Source organism: Mauremys mutica, chromosome 18 (assembly GCF_020497125.1).
Source record: "Mauremys mutica isolate MM-2020 ecotype Southern chromosome 18, ASM2049712v1, whole genome shotgun sequence".
In the NCBI taxonomy this organism is placed as follows: Eukaryota; Metazoa; Chordata; order Testudines; family Geoemydidae; genus Mauremys; species Mauremys mutica.
This window is the reverse complement of record NC_059089.1, coordinates 26,177,796-26,201,632: the sequence shown is the minus strand read 5'-3', so window position 1 is coordinate 26,201,632 and position 23,837 is coordinate 26,177,796. Positions and strand designations below refer to the sequence as shown.

General features: G+C 39.9%; 1 protein-coding gene across 7 annotated transcripts in view; it reads left to right on the top strand.

Moving 5' to 3' along the window:
* The window catches only part of DENND1A (DENN domain containing 1A), a 363,162-nt gene that overhangs the window by 1,096 nt on the left and 338,229 nt on the right, over window positions 1–23,837 (top strand). For all 7 annotated transcript variants that reach the window (XM_044992540.1, XM_044992536.1, XM_044992539.1 and 4 more), the window contains exon 2: window positions 20,407–20,477. In XM_044992540.1, coding sequence (XP_044848475.1) covers window positions 20,407–20,477 — 71 coding nt within the window. The remainder of the gene's footprint in view (window positions 1–20,406; window positions 20,478–23,837) is intronic.

Below are 23,837 nucleotides of genomic sequence, written 5' to 3'. Positions count from 1 at the left end.
TCGGTTGCATAGAGTTCTAATTTGTCACCCCTCTTGTTTAGCATGTGCAAACATCAGGTAGCAGCTACAGACTGGTCAGCTATTTTTTATCTATGGACAGCTAGGAGGTTGTGTCCATTCTTGTGGCTACATATTGTAATTTTCATCCGTGTCTCTGTCACCTCAAGATTAGGTACTGCAATACATTCTACATAGGATTGCATGTTAAATCTATTAAGAAACTTCAGCTGGTACAGAGTTCGGTGACTCACTTAAATGATGTTTCCTTCTGCATGCATATTGAACCTGTGCTCTACAAGCATCTCTGACTGCCCATTGATTTCTGGGTTGATTTTAAGATTTTGTTTTTGATTTATAATGGGTTAGTACCTACTTGTCTAAAGGAAATATTGTTGGATTTGCAGTAAGCACAGGGGTCTGAACTGCAACCCACTGATATGAGAGAAGGGTAGGTAACAGCACATTCTGTTAAGACCCCATGGCCTTTGAGACTCTCAAACTTGAGTTGTTGCTTTCCCACTTGGTCTGTCAGTCTTCAAGGTGTGCTGCAAGGCCCACTTCTCCCTCATCCGTAAGGAGATGTAGGTGAGACGTAGGGCTGGGTATTGATGATATAGTACTCTCGGGAAATTTTCTGAGGAGGTTAATATTTAGCTAATGTTGTTGCTGGATGAATTGATTTGATATTAGGGGTAATTGAGAGGTCTCTTTTACTGTATTTTACAAAAATTGTCAAGGGTGCCCAAACAAAATAAGGACAAACTTTAAAAATGGTCTTAAAATGAATGCAGAATGAAGGAATCTCCATCCAAATGCGTGAGACTTGATGGGTCTGCTTGCTTCATAGCCTGCTCTAAGTCACCCAAAGATTTTCTGTTAAACATACTCTCTGAAGTAGCTTTCACCTTTTGCATTGCTAGAGAAAATAAAACTTGTTAATCAGCCAACATGGATTGTTGTTTCTGCAGTTTTGCAAGTCCTCTTTTCTGTTTACGTTCCCACAGATTTATTACCAGTTCTCTGCAGAAAAATGAAAAAATTGAATTAAGACATGAAACCCATATTAAATCTCTTGGAAGAAGTGCATAGCACATTTGAAATTATTATACATAATTTCATCAAATAACTTCATGGTTCAATTCACTTTGGTTAATTTAACTAGCAGTTAAAATTTTTGAAAAATGTTAACTTTAAGTTAATTGAAGTACTTACAAATTGCTACCATCCTTCAAAAGTGTTCAGCTTCTTTTTTTGAAAATCTAAAGTAGCCCCAACTCCTGCCTCAGTTTCTTTTTCTTCTCTTTCCCTTCCCATTCCTCATCTTCTCCCCAGTAGATCTTTCCTCACAAAGGAAAACAGATTAGTTGTTTATTAAATTAGTGGGAATGTTTGCAGACAATTTTCTATGGGTGTCTTAATTTTCTGAAACACAAAATTTCTCTGTCAGGATATCTGTTTTGTTTGAGTTGTGAGCATCTCTTTTAAAAGCATTTTATGTGTCAGGAGGATGTAATTGAAGATACTTTTCTTGAAAGGATACAGCCAGTGATGTACTCATTTATTTTCTAGGATCTGAAATTAACTAAACAAAGAAGAAAATTAATTGATTGAGTTAGATGGCAGTTTTGGATTTCCTGCCCACATGTGCAGTATTGCTTTAGGAAAATGGTGTGGATTTTTAGGCTTTGATTTGGATACTTCTTGATTGTGAAGTGCAAAAGGATGTAAAGTAGTTCTTTAGAGTTTACTACCACTTAGACATTAAAACTTTTATGTTCAGACTAATATTGGTAAATAATTGGCTTTCTATATAAAGTTCAATAGAAAGTGTGGGATTTGGGTGAAAGAGGATCATATTAAATATAACTAGAGTAATGATGCTTTGTACTTGAATAACACAGGAGCAGACAGTTTGTACAAAATATTGTGTAATTTTTGTGTAACCAGTGGATAGAGTAAGGAGGAATGTAGAGGAGACCAATAAATGTTCAGTGGGCTGTAAGCTTTCAGGAATGTTGTTCAGCAAGAAACAGAATTGGTTCCTGAACCATGCAGAAACAAGGTATTTAGGAAACAGTTACTTTACTAAATAAATATCAGAGGGGTAGCCGTGTTAGTCTGGATCTGTAAAAGCAGCAAAGGTGCCACAGGATTCTTTGCTGCTTTTACTACATAAAATAAACTTGCACTAGAATTATTTTTTTTCTGACCTGAAAATTCCAGGACATAAAGTTGGTAGAGAGGCTAGAAGCAATAGGAAGTAATATGGGATACTGTAGGTGGGCAGATGCAAAATGTTCTACAATGGCAAAAGACAGTGCTGAGTGAGATGAAAGACTAAAAGAGAAACTGAAGTCTAACTAGTTCCATATCCTGTTGATATCCCTCAAAATATGTATGCAGGTAAGAGAACCTTTTTAAAGAGAATCAGTTTGGGGGTTTTAAGTGCTTTGACTTTGACTCGGATACTAAATTGCAGAATCACCATGGCAGGTGGCCTCTTAGTAAGTAGCTTTCTTTTACATCAGGGGTTTTCAAACTGGGGGTCATGAGCTGCCAGCCTCCACCCAAATCCCGCTTTGCCTCCAGCATTTATAATGTTAAATATATAAAAAAGTGTTTTTAATTTATAAGGATGGTTGTACTCAGAGGCTTGCTGTATGAAAGGGGTCATCAGTACAAAAGTTTGAGAACCACTGTTTTATATGTTGATGGGAACCAATGACATGGACTGTTTTGAATGTAGAGATTGGAGGTTTACATCTGTTAATTCAAATAAAAATTTGTGATAAAGTACAGTACTGTATCATGATATTTGAAACATGATGTCCTTTTGCAGTTGTTGTTTTTCAGCATAAATGATTGAACTGTAAAGAGGCTAACTTGATGAACATTTGGAGAAAATTAATTGGAATCAACTGTTGTCCAAATATGTCCTCTAGAAAAGTAACTTATGTGCAACAGGATACAATAATGGCAATTAACTGTGAAAGTGCCAACAACTAATGGCTTCAGAAGTAAAAGCACTGGAGAGGGTGTGATAAATGGAATTAAGCTGAATTAGACTTTTTGTGAAAACTGGCCTTAAATAACACAGAACATTTAATTTAACAGTCAAAGATTCTTAATGCTTTGATTTAGAACTATTTTTGGTTATCAAAAATTTTAGAAGTTAGTGAAATTGCTTAAAATGGATTTTAGTGGATCTTGGAGCCAAAATTTGTTACCTGAGTGAGTATCATAGATAGGAATGCCAATTAAAAATAAATTAAAATGCAGTGGTGCACTACAAGTAAACAGTCAATAATTTGTGTGCACCTCTGATCATGTGGCACTAAGAAGCCAATTATTAATAATAGTATTTGGCACTTACATAGCTCTTGTCATCAGTATTAACTCATCTTCATGACCACTTGGTTTAGGTAACTAAGTACAATTCCTATTTTACAGAAGGGGAAACTGAAGTGTAGAGGTTAAATGAGTTGTGGCAGGCTCCAGAGGGAGTCAGTATCAGATCTTAATAATCTTCTCTCCTTTTCAAAGTTAAAATCTTCCTTCCCAGTAAGAGCTTGGGTGAACTGAAATTGCCATAAGGACATGTTGCCTATACGAATTTATAATAGTTGTTGAATGTTAGAATTCTGGACTAAGAATTTTGATGATATCCTTGAATTACAATTATTCAGTAAAAGCAGCAAAGAATCCTGTGGCACCTTATAGACTAACAGACGTTTTGCAGCATGAGCTTTCGTGGGTGAATACCCACTTCTTCAGATGCAAGATTATTATTATTCAGTGTAATTCATGATAAAATAAATGAATTAGTTGATCTAAATTTTCCAGAACGAGTGATTTAATATCCATATTTGTTAGTCTAAAGATTTTTTCTTAGTTGTCTTGGCTGTTGCAGTTAAGACTGGGTAATAAAGGCCAAGGGAATGTTACAAGGCCTTTAATATCTGGCCAAAGACACAGGAGATCGAATTTGAACACATGCTTTATCAGAGAGACAAGGTGGGTGAGGTAATATCTTCTATTGAACCAATTTTTATTGGTGAGAGAGACAAGTTTTTGAGCTTTCAGTCATTTTGTATCTGCTTTTACAAAATAAGAAAGTTATTCAATTCCTAAACCAAATGTGTCATGGGAGGTGAAGCAGGACGTGTAGATGTAACAACCTATTGTATTAAAAGGATATATGGAAGTGGGGGTAGGGAGGATGGCTCAGGTGAGATGCATCCAATGGTGCTGCAGTAAGTGATAAAAGCTGCTGAAGCATTGACAAATACTTATCCGTCTTTCTTAGTTCAGGAGAAATTTTCTGAGGACCACAATGTGGTTAGTATAATGTAATTTAAATAAAGGTCCAGAGACTTAGCAGGAAATTACCCTGCAATTTGACAGTGATTGTGGTGACAATGTGTGTGTGGAAGAGGAAAATGTAATCAAGACATTTATAAATTGGGTTGTTTTCAAACTCCCATTTACATAGGCGGAGAGAGAGGTTGGTCCAAGAGGAGGAGATGATGAGAAATGTAAGTGGGGCAAAACCCTATAAAGCAAGCAGTTGGCCAAACCTTTTGATATGCATGCTATATGGTGGGGATGTCCACTGTCCAGGGTCAACATCCAGCGGACAAATCAACCTCCGGATGCAAGGATTCCCATGAGGGTCTTATCCCGGACTTTGCTTCTGTGTCAGCCTTTGAGTAGGAAGTCTCTGATAAATTTGAAGCCCCCGTCCCCACCCCAGCCTCCTCTTGCTGCTGTAAGGAAGAAGGAGCTTTCTCCCCCGCACTCAGTCTCTTGTGTTCTGTGAGGGTGGACGGAGGGTCTCCACTACTTTACCCTTAACTAGTTGCCTGGAAGTTGCTGTGATGAGGGTGAGATTCTTCCTTACCCTTTCCCCAGCATCTGCTGTTTGAGACAGTTGTAACTCCAATGCCTCTCCTACAACTCCTAGCTTTCCTTAGCACAAGCAGAGTGAAATTGCTCAGTTTTTTGTCATTATTACTTTTGCCTTCATGGTTCCAAATAACAGTGATGCAAAAAATGCTCATTTTTCACTCCGTTGTGGCTTGCTTATCTGCTGACTTTGGGTGGCAGCTTGATATCAGCTTGTCCTCAGCTCATGTTTGGAAGAGTGCCTTCATAAATGTAAGGGCTAGAAATGTAATTTTAAAAAAGTTGAAGGCTTAGGTTCTGCAGAAGCTTTTGGGAAAGAGTCCTACTTGCTACAGGCATGTGGGTTTTCCAAGCTCTGATCATAATGAAAATGCAAAAAATTCTAATCATACATTTGTCTGTTGGCAGGGGTGAGAAGGATTTAATGCCACCAGGCTAATGGATGAGTAAAAATTTTTCAAGGCTGTTCTATGCTTTATATTACTTTAAATTTACAATTCTGTTGTTGAGATATTTAAAAATAAAATAGTTTGCTTGCTGGGTTGCAAACAATGTTGAAAGTCTTCCCTTTTGGCTGGATAGCAGTAATTGGCAAACACGGATTCTAGAGTCCTGCACGTGTCCAACAACAAAGCAAAAAAAGTTAATGTCAAACTCCACTGAACACAAAACAAATCAATATTTTTTATTTCTAAAGCATCTCTCATCAAGGATTTTAAAGCACCTTGCAATTATATTTACAATTATCTCCTTACGGAAAGAATCAGTGTACGCTGATACTATGCCTATTTCATACATGGGTAAAGCATGTATTTAGACGCAAGGTGATTTGTTCAAGGTCATCACCAGTAAGTGATATGGCCAGGAGCAAAACCCGGGAGTCCTAACCTCTCAGTTCCCTGCTCATAACTAATAGACCAGTAAATATGGTAGACTATGCAGCATGAAAATAACATTACTTTTTACCTGGGCATGCACTTCAGTTTTATTTTAGATAAATATACAGTAATGAGGTATTGAGTGAAGAATTACAAAGAGGAAGTATCTGCAAAATGATCAGTAGCTGCAGCAAACTGACATGAAAGGGATTTGAAAGTTGCCAAAAATCCTGTAAGCTTTCAGTCCATGTATAGCTGCAGGAAAGAAGGCAAACTGGATGTCTGGTTTCCTTGATCTGGAAATATACTATAAATAAATAAAAGGAGGTGGTAGTACTGATAAAATACTGGTTAGGCTTCATGCAGAGCATTTCATACAGTGGTGCAGGTCACTGTGTGCTGGAATGAATGTAGTTATTCTGAAAGGGGTTTAGTGTAAAGCAGCCTGAATGCTACCAAGTCTCAGCAGATTTTACTAATAAGGAATGTTTTACTCTCATTACTGGAGTTGTTACTCCTTTGAAAAGAGGAAACTTATCCACATAACATTGTCATGTCCATCCTAAACTGTTGCATAGCATTGCTTTGTGCTGTAAAATCCATGTTGCATTCTATTCCAGAGGTGACTGCATTTCAATGATGTGTGAAAAGATTCCTATATATGTAATTTGTAATTCGCTTTGAGGCCGTTAACATGAAGAGCACTGTACAAATGAGGCCTCCTAATATCATTCTATACCAGTGGTCCCAAACTGGGGTTCACGAAATGTTACAGGAGGTTCTTGGGAAAAAATTCCCTAATAACGGACAGAGCTGTCCCTAGGAACCCTGGCACGGGGCCAGCAGCCCAGAGCCCCTGGACTTCCAAGAGCTAAGCAGATCTAAGCAAGCATATCTATCACACTGAGATGTAAACTTCAAGACTCCTTATAAGAAATGGAAAGGGAGGAGGATATTTTTTGTTGTTTTTTAAATTAAATAGGCAGCTAGTATTGTTTTTAAAATTATTATGAAGAAGTTTAAGCTTTGTTGTAACATGTGTTGTTTGCCTGGACTACTCAAGACCTGAATGCTTGTGCAGGAGGAACTCTTTGAGTTGGCTTCTTAAATACCTTCCTGCTGTTTCACATCTGATACTCCTTGATGAAACCTAGGAGCTTTGTCTTATAACAGGTTTATTCAAAGTGATACAAGCTATGAAAGTGAGATCTTGGAAGAGTGTTGACGTTTTCATAATGTAATAATACTGTAATGATAACTAATAATAATAGTGTGTAATAAGCATATCATAAAAACAAATTTTATATTTCCAAGCTCACTGCTTTTATAATTTATACTCAGGTAAAGGAGAAAATCCCTGGAAATATTCATTTTTAGGAGGGGGTTGCGAGACTTGACATTTTAGTGAAAAGGGTTCACAGGTTGTTAAAATTTGGGAACCACTGTTCTAGATCAGTGGTTTTCAACCTGTGGTCTGCGGATCCCTGGAGGTCCACAGACCATATATCTAAGATTTCCAAAAGGGTCCGCACCTCCATTCGCAAATGAAAAAAGGTTGAAAACCACTGTTCTCGACAGAAAACACCAGGCAGTATAAAGGAAATGCATATATTGGTAAAACGTTAAATTTCTATGGCTTTGGCTACACTTGCACTTCAAAGCGCTGCTGCGGCAGCGCTTTGAAGCGTTAAGTGTAGTCAAAGCGCCAGCGCTGGGAGAGAGCTCTCCCAGCGCTGTCCGTACTCCACCTCCCTGTGGGGAATAACGTACAGCGCTGGGAGCTGCGCTCCCGGCGCTGGGGCTTTGACCACAGTGGCGCTTTGCAGCGCCGCAATTTGCAGCGCTGGAGAGGGTGTGTTTTCACACCCTGCTGCAGTGCTGCAAATTTGCAAGTGTAGCCAAGGCCTATGTTTCACTTGACTTTAAAGTCTGTGGCTGTACTTTCCAAGGAGCCTAAGGGAATTAGGCATCCAAATCCTGTTGAATTTCAGTTGGAGTTGGATGCCTAACTGTATTAGGCTTCTTTGAAAATTCCATTTTTAGATTAAATAGACTATTTCCCAGTGTTATTTATCATGTACAGTAGTGTCTAAGGCCAACCCAGAATGGGCCCCCCATTGTGCTAGGCACTGTACAAACACAAAGTAGCAGATGGTCCTTGCCCTGAAGAATTTGTCTAAATGGACAAGACAGTCAAAGGTTTGGAGAAGGGGTATAACACAAACAGAGTGAACAATGTGATGGCAGCAAACATCATGTTAGTTCCACAGTTTTTGTTTTGCGTCTGTGGCTTTGTTTATATGTGTTTGTACTTAAGGAGGGGATAAGCTAAATGGAAAGAAAAGGGAAGAAGGATGGGGCACAGGAGAAGGGAGACAAGAGGCACGTGTGGAGTGAAGATGAACTCGAGAGGGAGGGAGAGAATTGGACCAAATAACCAATCAGCACAGGGTAGAGACAGTTCAATAAACACTGTAGGAAGTTGTCTGTGGGTACATCTACACCGAACAAAACCCAACCAACCAAACAAAAAAATCCCCCAAAACAAAAACCAATGGCAGTGAATCTCAGAGCCTGGGTCAACTGACTTGAGTTTGTGGGCTCTTGCTGCAGGGCTAAAAATAGTCACGTAGCTATTTTGGCTCTGGCTGGAGTCTCGGCTTTGAGACCCCTGGGTCTCTGAGTACAGGCTTCAGCCCTATTTGGAATTTTTAGCCCCACAGTGTGAGCCCGAGTCAGTTGATGCGGGGTTGGAGATTTGCTGCTGTGGGTCTCCTTATGCAGTGTAGACACACCCTGAATGTCTAGAGGGTCCTTGTTTCTGCTCCTGCCAGTTGGAGTCTCTGCATGGCTTCTTTCTTCACTTTTACCCCAAGGCCTAATTGCGGGGGTGGGGGAGGTGAGGCACCACCTGGCTCTTTTTGCCCCCAGAGTAAAGGTGGTCTCTTCCCTGCACATTTTTGGGTTCAGGGGTCTGCAAGGGGAAGGTGTGGCCCTGGCTGGCTCCTTTCTGACAGGAGTCTCTCTGACTGGCTTCTCTCTGTAGTTTTTCCCCAAGACCACATGGCCGGGAGGAAGGAAGGCATTTATGTGCTCTTGGGCTACCTGTCCTAATGTTTGTTTTTATCTGTAGAAAAAATGTTATACCAGTAAGCAAACTAATAGAATTCAAATAATGATCTTAAATAACTTCCAGAGTCCAGAAGAATTTGTATACTTTCTAAATTTCTAACTTCAGTGGGAAGAATCTCAACTGGTTTTGTTTTGCATAAATCTTCATTTGCATTTCACAGAATCGCAGACTATCAGGGTTGGAAGGGACCTCAGGAGATCATCTAGTCCAACCCCATGCTGAAAGCAGGACCAATCCCCAGACAGATTTTTACCCCAGTTCCCTAAATGGCCACCCTTAAGGATTGAACTCACAACCCTGGGTTTAGCAGGCTAATGCTCAAACCACTGAGCTATCCCTCCCCCCGATGAGCTCACCATACTCTCTTCACCCACTTCACTCCAGCCAGGCCATCTGACGCAGCACCCAAGTCATAGGAGCAGAGGAAATGCCCTGTAGATAGCCCTCTGCTCTGATCTACGTCAACAGCCTGTTCTGACAGTGGCCAGAACCAGCTGTTTCCAAGGACAGTGTAAGAAACTCTGAAGCAGCCAGCTAGGGAATAACCAGCCTACAGGGAAAACTCCTTCCTGACCTTCACAGTTAAAGTTTGGCTTCTGCCCTGAAGCATAAGGGCTCGATGTCCTTTTTCCACTCCTGCGTCTATGCCTTCTTCTATGCAACGTCCTTTGCACAAGCAACGTCCCTGTCCAGCCCTGCTTTCGCCTGGGCCCTTTCCTCCTCCGAGTCTCTATTTCAAACATACTTCTTCCAACAAGCTGGCCCACCCCAACTCTCCCCTCAGCAGGTGGCTGACATCCCCTAGCTTGAAACAAAACTGTTGCTTTTCGCTGCCTCCTTCGTATCACCTACCTGGACTGGAAGGGACCATGCCCTTTTCTGTGTCTAAGCATCAAGAGTGCCATACAAATAGATAACCTGCATCTCATACATTGTGCAGGCTCTTGTGGATGGGAGATGTCTCGGACTCTATTTTGCTGTATGAGCGCTGTGCACGTTGAGGGTGCCATGTAAATGATTTCTAGAAAGGTTTCCAGCCCGGTAGCAGAGCGTCCTCACTCTGGCTTCCCCTTCTGCTGGCTCCTGTGTTGGCAGCCCTGCTGGAGTGGGAGAGGCACATTCCAGTGCTCTGCAGGAGTTCAAAGCTTGTGCAGACTCCAGCTTCGGGACCTGGCTAGGTCCTGCAGTGGTGGGCGTGGCATAGGAATTTCTTTAAATCTTGCCAGAGAAAGGTGCCAGCTTCTTTGCTTTATAGCATCTGCTGCACCAAACCCTCGTCAGCACACCCAGCCCTGAATGGAATATAACAGCTACCACCACCACCAGTAATCCCACTTGGCGCTTACACGGCCCCTTTCAGCTCAGGGCCTAATTGCTTTATGGACACCCCTGTAGGGGCTATGTTGTATCAGGACCCTGCAGCCAGCAGGAGGTGAGCAAGTTGGTTTTAAAAAGGGAGGCAGTGGGAGGAGGAGTGAAGGAAGAGCCTCTGTAAGACAGAAGGCAGCTTCCTCAGGGGACAGGAAAGAAGCTTGTTCAGCTGATTTTGTTTAAGACAATAAGGACTGGAAACAAGTTTTAAGGGAAGATACTAGGTTAGAGCATTTGCCCTTGTAGAGCCCCAGCTGCTTGATGTGGTGGGAAAGATAAACAAATAAACCATGTGTTTCATGATGTAGGCTTCTGTCCTATTTCTGTTCCTGACAAAGTCCCCTTTTTTCTTTTTTTTAAATGCTGCTCTTTCTCAGTGCTTTCACACAGCTCTACAATTAAAAAAAATAAAATAAAATCCTGAGGTAGTGTCTTGCTAATAAGGCATTAGGCTTCTTCCAAATCTATCACCTCCAGACCCGGAGTTACAGGCCTACGCTGGAAGCATAATGTGCAGAGAGTACTGTGCCAGCATGGGGGATGAGGGGAAAAGACAGAAGACTGTGCACTGACAGTGGGAGAGTTGGAGTTATGATTTTAGAAGCAGTATTATCTTCACTGAAAATAAATAAATTGGCATAGCTAAGAATTTTGCCTTTAAAAGGTGCATAAATACATTTTTTAAAGTTAAACTTAATTTTCTCTTGGAATAAGTTGTCTCGAGAATAGCTCTTTTCCTGCATGAAATTTCTTTTAATCAAATCTTAACGCCCATCCTTATTAACATGCTCTGATGTTTTGTATGGGTGTTACAAGACTCTACTTTTCTAAAATATACTGTAGTACCTTCTTCAAACTGAACAATAAAATAACCGAACCAAATGAGTTTTGTGATGCTGTGTCCTTGATATTTTTAATCATATTTATGTTCTTCCTTGCTAATTAATAAAGTTTTGTAATCAATCTTGGTTCTCCCAATACTTAGTACAACTATTGAAGTTCTACTGTATTCTTGATCTGGCAAACTTTCTGATTACTAAAAGCATGGATAGAATCTGGACTGGCATCAGATGAATGTAGTTTTAAACAATAAGTGATGCACAGTAATGTCTGCCAAATGTGCATATAGTATGTTTACGTTATATTTGGTGAGTTCCTCTGTGAAGTCTTGGAAGCACTTGTTCCCTTAATTCCACAAAAAGTTATAAAATGTTCAGCAAGTCCCAACAATTATTTCATTCTCCTGCTCAGGTGTTAGCTTGTTGAGGGTTAGAATGAACTCTTTGATACTAACTTTCCGACTTGGCAAAACTACTTTAATTTCACTGTTCACAGAAATAAATGGAGGCTTGTCATGGAATATTAAAAAGTAAAATTTAATGCTGCTTTGTCTGAACGTATCAATGTATAGTACTTATTTGCCAGCTGTGTAAAGCAATTTTTTCACCGAAAGACTTAAACATACCCCTTAAAATAGCAAAAACTCTGTTGGTATTATATTATAAAATTTCAAATATTTTTTACAGTTACAGTATAAACTTTAATTAAAGAAACATGCTAAAAATAAAGGTAGGAATAAGCAAGGTAAGATAAGACTGCAGCAGTATATGTCAAAGGGGAATGAAGTATTACGATGTGAAACAGATAATGGAATCTCATACTGTTGTCCATCCTACATCCTCAGCCTATTCTGTAGCTAACAATCTTTTCATTTGGAGCATACTCTAACAGAGACCACTAGTTGCAATAGTCATGCTTTTTTTTTTTTTTTTGTGCAAATATTTATACTTCCTTGTAAGCTTTAAATTTCTCATAACTTATTAATATAGATAAAAACAGAATGTGGCTACTAAATGGAATCTGGGACTAATGGCATGTTGCATTTAAGAAAACTGAATTCTGAACAATGCTGTCAGTACCAAAAGGCTCTATAAGATCGTAAATACAGTGCCTGACAGAAATGTAAACATAGCAAAATTGCAGTCCATTTTTGATGCTGTTTTTTAAAAATATTTTTTATGAATTTTCATAAAGAAACAAATACAAAAAAGGGTAACATATACAAGCTGTAAAATGTTTACAAATACTGCACATTTCACAGGATATTGAATAAAATTATGCGACTTTACAACTTGTCAAAGCTGCAAGACCAGACAATACAAAATCGGACAATATTACACAGACATAACGTGCTAGAGTGGAGGTAACAATGATAATCAAAAGACATACACAAATAGGCAAAAATATAGGAGAGGGTTGGGGAGCATCACAAGGGAGGGGAAAAAGAGGAGAAGTTAGGTGGAGTGGAAGTCTGCCATATGAGTGAAGCAAACTTTATCCAGATGTATCAAGAGATGGGGACCAATTTCTTTGATTTAATAAAATTGTCCTCTATTTTGATAAGCTATTTTTTTTCTTTTGCTGGTAACTTAGGTCTGAATACCACTGCTTCTGGACATAAGCCCTACTCCATTTTTGTAAGATCATGTACTTGATAATTCTTGATAATCTGCTTGCATCCGAAGAAGTGAGTATTCACCCACGAAAGCTCATGCTGCAAAACGTCTGTTAGTCTATAAGGTGCCACAGGATTCTTTGCTGCTTTGATAATCCTTGGGGCCCTCAAGAACTAAAGTCTTTGTGGTGAATTAAACTTAGCATAGTAGGTACATAACCTAGGATGTAATTTTCAGCTGAGGTTTGGTTACTGAAGCTCAGCACTGTTTTCACTCATGTCCACCTCTCTCCACAGCTGCTTGGCTGCTGGACAGTCCCATAGCATATGCATCAGAGTTCTTTCTTTGTTACAGTGCCAACAAACATCAGAGGACAGGGCCCCCTCTATACAACCTCTCTGGTGTCTGGTGCATTTAAAATAGAAACTTTTGCAGTATATCAGGCATAGCCTGAGATCCACAGAAGCATTTTTAACATTCCATAATGTGCTGTCATTGGGGTTCTTTTAAGGGCTGTGATAACTCCCCTTCCCACGCTTTGACAAAGAATTCCAGACCAATAGAGTTCCTCTTCATTAATAAAGCATCTTGGCCTCAAAGGACTCCAGTGACTAGCAACATTGTACTTAGCTACCTTAAGGACAGTATGGAGCCCTGAAATATGGCGTGAGGCAATGGTAATTGCCATTCGAAAGCCTGGAGAGTCTCCTGATGAAGTGAGAAGCTATAGGCCAATTTCTCTACTATGTACGACCTATAAACTTCTTGAACGTTTCATCCTCAAAAGAATATGCCGTTTTATTGAGCCAAGTATCCCTGTTGAATAGGCAGGCTTATGGCCAAAATATAGTTGTTGTGAGTGCCAGAACTTGGTCACAACTCACATTGAGGCTGGCTATCAAAAAAAACCCTAAAGGCTGGCACAGTAGTTGTTGACCTGTCATCTGCATATGATACTGTATGGGTTAAGGGCCTGATGCTAAAACTTGCTAAAATTATACCTTGCTACCAAACACTTCACCTGCTGTGGACCATGCTGAGTAACAGACGCCTGTGGGCAGCTCACCCCGTATCATAAACAACGGGCTACCATGAGGCTCTGTACTTGCACCAATCTTTTTAAATATTTACGTAAGTAACATACCTCCAACTAAATCAAGAAAGTTTGGATATGCAGATGATCCTGCCATGACAATCCACGCATCAAACCTCCATGACACTGAGAGAGCATTAAATGAGGACCTCCAAAATATGGAACAATATTTTCAGAAATGGAGGCTCAAACCAAACCCTGGAAAAAAGAGTAGTAAGCGTATTTCATCTTGATAATAGGAGTGCCAAAAACACAGTGAAAGTAGATTTCTGTGGTAAAAGTGTGCAACACGATTACGCTCCAACATATCTCGGAGTGAAACTCGACCACACCCTCTCTTTCCATGATCATCTTGAAAAGGTAGCTGCAAAGATAAAAACGAGAGCCAACATAATCCAGAAACTAGCAGGTACAACCTTGGGTGTACCAACATCAGTGCTGCGAACATCTACAATAGCACTTGTATATTCAGTGGCTGAATATCGTGCACCAGTATTGAGCAGGTGCAGCCCACATGACTTGTGAATACCCAGCTGAATACAGTGACTCCAACATCATGGCTACCTGTCCTGTCTAACATCGTTCCCCTACCGATACACTGAACTGCTGCAACATTCCATGAACCTCAGTGAATCCAGGAAAACAGATGCCTTCCTATTCACCAAGATCTTGACAACACCTCTCTGCAACAGTAACTCCATTGATTTTTCCCTGTTTATTTTGTAACCAAATACTGCTCTGAATTTTTTAATTACTGATAGGAGGCCTGGAATAGTGGTTTCTGGTTTAGATATGTACAGAAGGGCATCATCTGCATATAACATCAATTTATGCTCTATGGAACCAAGTTGTATGTCTTGAATATCTGGATGAGCCCAGGTAGCTATTGTCAGGGGCCCAAGAACCAAATAAATAAGTAGTGGAGTCAGTGGGCACCCTTGAGTGGTATCCCAGAAGAGACTGAAAGTGTCTAAGGTCATATTGTTGGTTGTGATATGAGAGGTTGGGTGAGAATATAATGATTGTATTCAGGAACTAAATATGAGTCCAAATCCAAATTTTTGTAGGGTATAAAACATATTTCTCCAGTGTGCTCTATGAAAAGCCTTTTCTGCATCTAAGGCTAATATGGCTCAGAGTCATCTTACTTCACTGCTATAATACCAGTAAGTTGTCATGACAGCCTGTGACAAATCCGACTTGATTTGGGTGTATGATAGAACCTAAAACCTTCTCCAGTCTCCTCTCTGGAACTTCTGCCAATAAATTGATGTCATTATTAATAAGTGAAATTGAAACATAATGTGGCCTAAGTTCCCTCTAAGCTGCATGGCCACGCAGCAGCCTATTAAGTGCAGGTGCTCAGGGCTGCGGTGGGGAGAGATGGTACTTCTCCAGCCCTGAACCTGCTAAAGCCAGGGGAGAGGCGCCCCTTCCCCAGCCCCAGCCCAGGACCTGCTGCAGCCAGGGGAGAGATGCCCCTCCCCTGTCTGCAGCCAGGACAGGCTGGGTATGGGGAAGAGGCGCCCTGGCTCCAATCCAGTTTGGACCGGCCGGGGAAGAGGTGCCTATCCCGTGGCCCCAGCTCCAAAGCTGCCACAGTGGGGAGAGTTCTCTCTCCTTGCTGTAGTCCCGGGGCAGCCTGCATCCCAAACCCCTCATCTCTGGCCCCACCCGAGAGCCCTCACCTCCCCCCCCTCCGCCCCTTCCCACACTTGGAATACCTCGGTCCCGTCCCCGCCACATGACTTTTGTTATGTGCATCAGTATGGAGGTGATGTGTCACACATCACCTCCATATTGGTGCACATAAGAAAATTCATTCCGCATATGTGTGGGAAAAATTAGAGGGAACACTGATTATGTGGCATCTCTCCCTGGTTTAGGAATAACTGATATTAGGGCTTCCCTCAGTGTAGAGGGAAGGTTGTCCTCTAGGAGTGACTCATTACACTTTTAAGCATCTTGTCAGACAGAAGATCAAGGAGGTAGCTAAGCCATCTGGCCTGGAGGCTTTCCGCACTTGCGTGTTCTTAATCACCTCAATTAACTCATCCTCCGTTAGGGGTGTGTCACGGTTTCTGTGCTAGGCTGCAGTAATTTGCGGTATGTAATGTTTTTGAAAAATTGATTCAAAGCATCTTTGGAGGGGTGTTGTACATATGTTTATAGAAATTAAAGAACGCTTCATTATTAGGTTTAGTTGATGTCCATAATTTACCATGTTTATAGAATCATAGGACTGGAAGGACCTCGAGAGGTCATCTAGTCCAGTCCCCTGCACTCATGGCAGGACTAAGTATTATCTAGACCATCCCTGACAGGTGTTTGTCTAACCTGCTCTTAAAAATCTCCAATGGTGGAGATTCCACAACCTCTCTAGGCAATTTATTCCAGTGCTTAACCACCCTGACAGGAAGTTTTTCCCTAATGTACAACAGAAACTTCCCTTGCTGCAATTTAAGCCCATTGCTTCTTATCGTATCCTCAGAAGTTAAGGAGAACAATTCTTCTCCCTCCTCCTTGTAACAACCTTTTATGTACTTGGAAACGGTTATCATGTCCCCTCTGTCGTCTCTTTTTCAGACTAAACAAACCCAATTTTTTCAATCTTCCCTCATAGGTCATGTTTTCTAGATCTTTAATCATTTTTGTTGCTCTTATCATGGATGGCCATGTCTTTTGTCATAGGTGGTATGCCAGCAACTTGCCAGCTCTTTGACCCAATTCCCAGAAGTCCTGCCTGAGTCAAAATAGGATGAATTCAGACTTTGCCGAGTGCAGCTTGTTAAATGAATATCTACGATTCATCAGATTGCAGCAAATCTGGAAATGGGGCTGTGGCATAAGACAAATAAAGCTCTTTTAGTTTTTTCTAAATGGCTATTATATTTTCTCCATGATCTCTCTTCTTGGCAGATGCAAAACTTATAAATCTACTCCTCAAACAGTCCTTGAGTGTCTCCTACAATAGCTGCTAGAAGATGTTGAGGGTTCGTTTGCCTCCAGGAACAGGCCAATTTATTTCTCCACTATAATTCTGAAATGGAATGTAATAGAAATGAAAAATGAAATCTCCATCTACATGGCTGTTTATTGCCTGGGTCTGTTGCTATTTTATAGGGACATGATCTGAGACAGCAGTTGTATTAATGGAAGAGTCAACTACAGAATTAACCAAGTCTGTGGAGATCCAAAAGAAATCTGTACGAGAATAGGACCCATTTGGCAGAGAAAAGTAGTCCTTACCCAATACAGCATTTTTGCCAGAAAGTCCACAAGAAAAGTTGTCATGCACTCAAGCTCTATGGGATAGTACTTACTTTAGTAATTGAATAGATATAGAGTACAGACCATGATGCTGCCATCTTAATTGGGTCAAAACAATCACTGGAGTTGCTAAAGGAAGTTAAGTTCAGGAAAGTAATTTTAAAAATTGTACCTTTTAATTCCTTTTGCAGTACTTGTTACTGTATTTGCCTGCTCCCTGTGAGATCTATTTTCAGCGCTGTGGACAGGTGTGACGATGCGGATCTGGCGGGACCCAACTGAGAGTGCCAATTCAGGACCAATTGCTCAAACAGGGCAGTCACAGCCCAAGGCTGGGGTTTTTCCACCCCTAAGGCAAATCAAACGAGCCAGACAAAAATGACTTCGGTTTCACCCCACTGGCTAACCACAAGTCACACAAGCAATTTCCTTAGACACTCCAGTTTCCCAGTATCCCCACCAGTCCCACTCGTCCTGGGGATGAATGGTTATGAAAACCAACACCCCAATAAAAGAAAAAGGTTCTCTCGATCCCAAAGAATCAAGCCCCAGGCCCAGGTCAATATACACATCAGATCTTACCCACAAATCACACAGTTGCCAATCCTTTAGAATCTAAAATCTAAAGGTTTATTCATAAAGGGAAAAAGATAGAGATGAGAGCTAGAATTGGTTAAATGAAATCAATTACATACAGTAATGGCAAAGTTCTTAGTTCAGGCTTGTAGCAGTGATGGAGTAAACTGCAGGTTCAAATCAAGTCTCTGGAGTACATCCCCCGCTGGGATGGGTCATCAGTCCTTTGTGAAGAGCTTCAGCTTGTAGCAAAGTCCCTCCAGAGGTACAAAGCAGGATTGAAGACCAGATGGAGATGAGGCATCAGCCTTATATAGGCTCTTCCAGGTGTAAGAACACTTCTTTGTTCTTACTGTGGAAAATTACAGCAAAATGGAGTCTGGAGTCACATGGGCAAGTTCCTGCACACCCTGCTGAGTTACAAGGCGTATCTGCCTCCTCTCAATGGGTCAGTTGTGTAGCTGATGGTCCTTAATGGGCCATCAAGCAGGCTAGGCAGAGCTAACACTAACTTGTCTGGGATTTTTCCCAGAAATACAGCACAAATCTGAAATACAGACAGTATACAGCCAATACTCATAACTTCAACTACAAAATGACATGCATACAGACAGCATAATCATAACCAGCAACCCATAACCTGGTCTTAGACACCTTAGATGACCCCCTTTACCTAAGATTTGGTGCCACTACAGGACCTTGGTTGCAAACCATGTTCTATATGGTCCCAGTTTATATCAATAACGTCACAACTGAGAGTTGGTCATTTCACTTGCATTAATTTTTATAGAAGATGTATGCCAGGTATGTTTTATGTCTTATCTGGTTAGTTTTTTATTGTTATGGATGAGAAATTAAGATTCTGGGAAATTGCAAGTGTCCTTTTCCTAGAACTCATGTTTAGATGCGTAATGGGATTTGGCTGTCATTCGATAGCAGCACTATTAACCTCAGGCCTTTACTTCACATGTTTTTGGCAGCTCTCTCAATTTTTCACACTTTTCAGTCCGTTAGGGTTAAAATCTTGCCTGTTAGTAAATTCTCTTAACAATGTATTAAGATAGCAAACGAAATAGGAAGAGTCTCTGCCTAGTCTGTAGCACATCAGCATTTAAACTCCAATTAAACTAATCAAATCCATGGAATTGAAATGGAGAACAAAACAGTCTTCAGATGATAAGGTTCTCCCTTACCCTTCTGGACCTAGTGCAAGTAGGAACCAATGCCATAGAGGTGATGGATTATGTAGACTATTTAAAATACTATTATTAAATGAAGACCCTCTCCGACTCTATGCCAAGGTTCTAGTTTGACATTACCAATTCACCGTTTACTAGTCAGACTGCAGCTGTAGTTGCTACTTGAACAGAGAGACTGTTATGTCCACCCTTTACAGTTTTTTCCAGTTGGAGAAAGAACTTTGGGTGTTTTTTTCAATACATATTTTCTTCTTTCTTTACCAGCGTATGGATACTTTTCCCCTCATTTTCCCCTTGTTTTGATTTGCCTTTTCAATTTAAAAAAAGTATAATTGTTCTCTCCAGTTACGTGCTACTTATAACTCTTTTTTGAAATATTAAAGATACACTTAGCTAAATTGAAAATAGAATTAGCAGATTAGCAAATAGTTATGATAATTAAACAGTAACTCCATTGATAGGTGCAGGAAGGCAAGGCTAGTCCATTGGCAACAGAGGTCATTAAACTGGAATTTGCATTATTGCTCTTATCTCTTTAAAAACCTTTGTAATTAACTGTCTTATTGTACTGAATGTGCCTCTTTCCTTTAGATGTTTTCTGAGATGTCTGCACAAAATGACCTTAGTTCCCCCCCACCTTGAATTCTGCGTTTTCTGCTGACTGAATAGGTACCATGAGGTTGAAACTGAAGGCCACAGTGTCAGAATGTGAATTTAGGTTACTTCTTCCCATTCCCTCAGTGTAGTGCTCTGCTTTCAGTTTAGTTAAGTGAAAAAGATATTTGATTTTCTTTTCTGTAAAATGGATGAATAAGCAGAATTTGCAGTTAATTGCTTTGGTACGTCCCCACCTGATAATCAAGTTGACTACTTATGACCCAGAACTGGAGTGCTACAGTCCAAGGAAATAAGCAGAGCTCTCTGCAATGTTATCTTAAAATGCATAGAGTTTTATCTTTTTCTTCTTTTTCCACTAAAGTATAATCCCTTCAGGTTGGCAGACATGGGATCAATCTCTTTAATACCTACAGTTGTGGACTAGTTATATATTAAGAATGAGGTTTAGATAGGCACGTAATTCCAGTAGGTTAATTCCTATTGATTTTTCGATGGGAGTTAGTTGCTTAACTTTCTTAGGCACCTTTTGAAAACACCACTTTAAAATAATGGTTGAAACCAATACCACCTTTGTGTGTAAGGTGGAAAGATGTGATCTGATTGACATCTTAAGATATATTATTCATTTAATTATATAAAACAGCAGAGTAAATCAAGCCCAATATGATCTGTTTTTTGCTTTTATAAATGCTGTGTGAAACAATAAAATACAGGTATTGACCACTGTGGGAACCTGGGTACTGGGAGAGGAACCATTGATCAGATCTGGCATGGCAAGTTTAACAATGGTGACTTCACAAATGTAAATGTCTGTGTGCACTTGAAAAGCTGCTTTTCCCCAAAGCTGTTGTTCAACTCCATATTCTGAAAGTGTTGTTAATGTGTGTAATGTATCATTCTGTTTCAGACAAAACCCGGAAACAACATTTGAAGTGTATGTTGAAGTAACCTGTCGAGGGACAAGCAGCATTGGAGCAGGTACTAGTTTGCATTTGAGTTCTACTTATTTTTTATGTAAAACTTTTTCAGAGATCACATAATATAATCTACAGTAGTGATGCGAACACTAAAATGTTTTCCAAAAACTTAAGGGAGCATGTTACTACGGTATACAGTTTTAGTCTTTGATTTTTACAGGTTGAATCCTCTAAAACTTTAAGAACAGGATTAGGAGTTAGGAAATCCTGAGTTCTAATCCTGCCTTTTACTCACTTCATGGTCTTGGGCAAGTCCTTTAACTTTTCTGCCTGAGTTTGCCTCATAAACTGGGGATAATGTTTACTTCACAGGGATGTTGTGAAGATTAAAATGGCACCATCAATGTAAACATCAAATTAGGAACATTTTTTATCTGCTGTTGTTACAAGTAATACAGTAAGCAGAAATTGAAGGTTTTACAGACCTTCTGGATAGCATTTCCCGCAAGGCAGCTTTCTCCTTCCTCTTGTTAATACACTGGCCAAGTCTACTCTCTTCCTTCCGCCAACGTTTTCCCTTCAAAGAAGTAATAAGACCTAGAAAATAGTTGTAAAATGGTTTGATTGTGACTTTTCATTATCAAATGTTACTTCATGTCCAAATAGTCCAGGCAGTTTTTTCCACATAGTATTCTTCAGGCAAAAATGTTTCATGAGTATTTCAGAAAAATGCCATTATCACCAAAACACAGACGTAGATATAGTTAGATGGTTTAACTATTTTTTCTTAAACTTAAGAAAGATTGACAGCAGGCAAGGAAAACCAAGGTTGAAATTCTTAATGTTGGAACTAGTTCATACTCTGTTTATGCAGTCATTTTCTGGTGGGCCGTCTGATAAGTGATGTGAAAAGGAGAGATGTCAAAATCAGGCTACTCTGATTGGTCAACGCTTCCTGGAGTAACATCTCCTTGAGGTCCTTCCTGGAGTGAGCAGACATGAGCAAACATGTAGCCAGGTGGAGTATGATGAGCCTGAAGGTGGCTGGGATTTTTAGGAGTGTACCAATAGGAAGCCACTCATCTCCAGTTACCACCAATCAACAAATACCAAATTATGAATTATAATCCATGAAGACCAAATAACTTTCATTTTTTCTTTTTACTGTCATTTATTTGTCCTGTCCAAAAGAGTTTAAGTAGAGTACAGTGTTGGTGTGTCCTACAGCTGTATAATCCACTATCTCTGCCATTTGACATAGGTGCAAGGATTCCATTTTATAACTTGTTCCTAAGAACATAAGAACGGCCGTACTGGGTCAGACCAAAGGTCCATCTAGCCCAGTATCCTGTCTACCGACAATGGCCAATGCCAGGTGCCCCAGAGGGAGTGGACCTAACAGGCAATGATCAAGTGATCTCTCTCCTGCCATCCATCTCCATCCTCTGACAGAGGCTAGGGATACCATTCCTTACCCATCCTGGCTAATAGCCATTAATGGACTTAACCACCATGAATTTATCCAGTTCTCTTTTAAACGCTGTTATAGTCCTAGCCTTCACAACCTCCTCAGGTAAGGAGTTCCACAAGTTGACTGTGTGCTGTGTGAAGAAGAACTTCCTTGTATTTGTTTTAAACCTGTTGCCAATTAATTTCATTTGGTGACCCCTAGTTCTTGTATTATGGGAAAAGGTAAATAACTTTTCCTTATCCACTTTCTCTGCATCACTCATGATTTTATATACCTCTATCATATCCCCCCTTAGTCTCCTCTTTTCCAAGCTGAAGAGTCCTAGCCTCTTTAATCTCTCTTCATATGGGACCCGTTCCAAACCCCTAATCATTTTAGTTGCCCTTTTCTGAACCTTTTCTAGTGCCAGTATATCTTTTTTGACATGAGGAGACCACATCTGTATGCAGTATTCGAGATGTGGGTGTACCATCGATTTATATAAGGGCAATAATATATTCTCAGTCTTATTCGCTATCCCCTTTTTAATGATTCCTAACATCCTGTTTGCTTTTTTGACGGCCTCTGCACACTGTGTGGACATCTTCAGAGAACTATCCACGATGACTCCAAGATCTTTTTCCTTACTTGTAGCTAAATTAGCCCCCATCATATTGTATATATAGTTGGGGTTATTTTTTCCAATGTGCATTACTTTACATTTATCCACATTAAATTTCATTTGCCATTTCATCCTGCACTTCTGATCTGTTTTTCCAGTGTCAGAAAATATGAACAAATTTAACCGTAAACGTTATATTGTACAGTACTAGTGTCTGGGTATAATCTTCTCTTTGAAGTTTGTTTGCATCCCCCTGGAGGGATTAATTTCCTGCTGTGAGAAGGTGGGTTAAAAAACGCTGCAACTACTTTACTGTTTTTTAATTGGAGGATTTAGTATGCACTTTGTTCTATAAACAAAGTGATTCTGTGGGAGTTGAATTTTGGTTTTTGTTTTGTATATTGATATGTTTGCACCAGCAAAATTTTCAGAAATTGTTCTTTTCTTAAGTGATTGTTTAAAAAAAAAAAAAAAAGGTGGGGGGAGGGATTATGTGGCACTAATCTGCTACCAGATATCTTTAAAAATAGTTTTAAAGTGATTCATATAGAATCAGAAATTTATATATGCATACACCATCATTTAAAAGATTTTTTTTACCCTTTTCTAGACAAGTTCTTGACATGTTTATCCATTCTAGTACATGTTTAATCCACGAAGGGTTTTTTGTAGTGGTTTTATGCTAAATGAAACATAAATCATGGAGTATTATGGTTGGAAGGGACCTCAGGAGGTCATCTAGTCCAACCCCCTGCTCAAAACAGGATTAATCCCCAGACAGATTTTTACCTCAGTTCCCTAAATGACCTCCTCAAGGATCAGAACTCACAACCCTGGGTTTAGCAGGCCAATGCTCAAACCATTGAACTATGTATATACATGTTTTATTATGATAAAGAATGACTGGAAAGGCACACTAAACAGCTAGAAACAGCTACTGATCTATGTGTATAAAGTGTAAAAACAGTTTATCAGGGATGTGTAATCAAATATATTTTTCCCCCTATTGGGGCTGAAATCCTCTGATGATTTTGGGACAAATTTCTTTGATGTTCTGTATCTTGCATGATAAAGCTACTGACCAGTCTTTTGTAATAGACATAATTTTTATGTAACTTCATCTGTCTTTTGCTGGTATGGATTTGAGAAAATGCTGCAAAGTTTTAAAGCCACTGATATGTTATACTGAAAGCGTGTCTGCTTGTGGGGTGGTGAAAGCAGCCTCCATTTTACTGAAGGTACTGATCCAAAAGTTTACATGGTGAGATGTTTCTTGCCATGTGTAAAATGTTAAATGAATTTTAAAATAAAGCTTTTAATTACAATTGATATGTCCTAGCTCAGTGGTT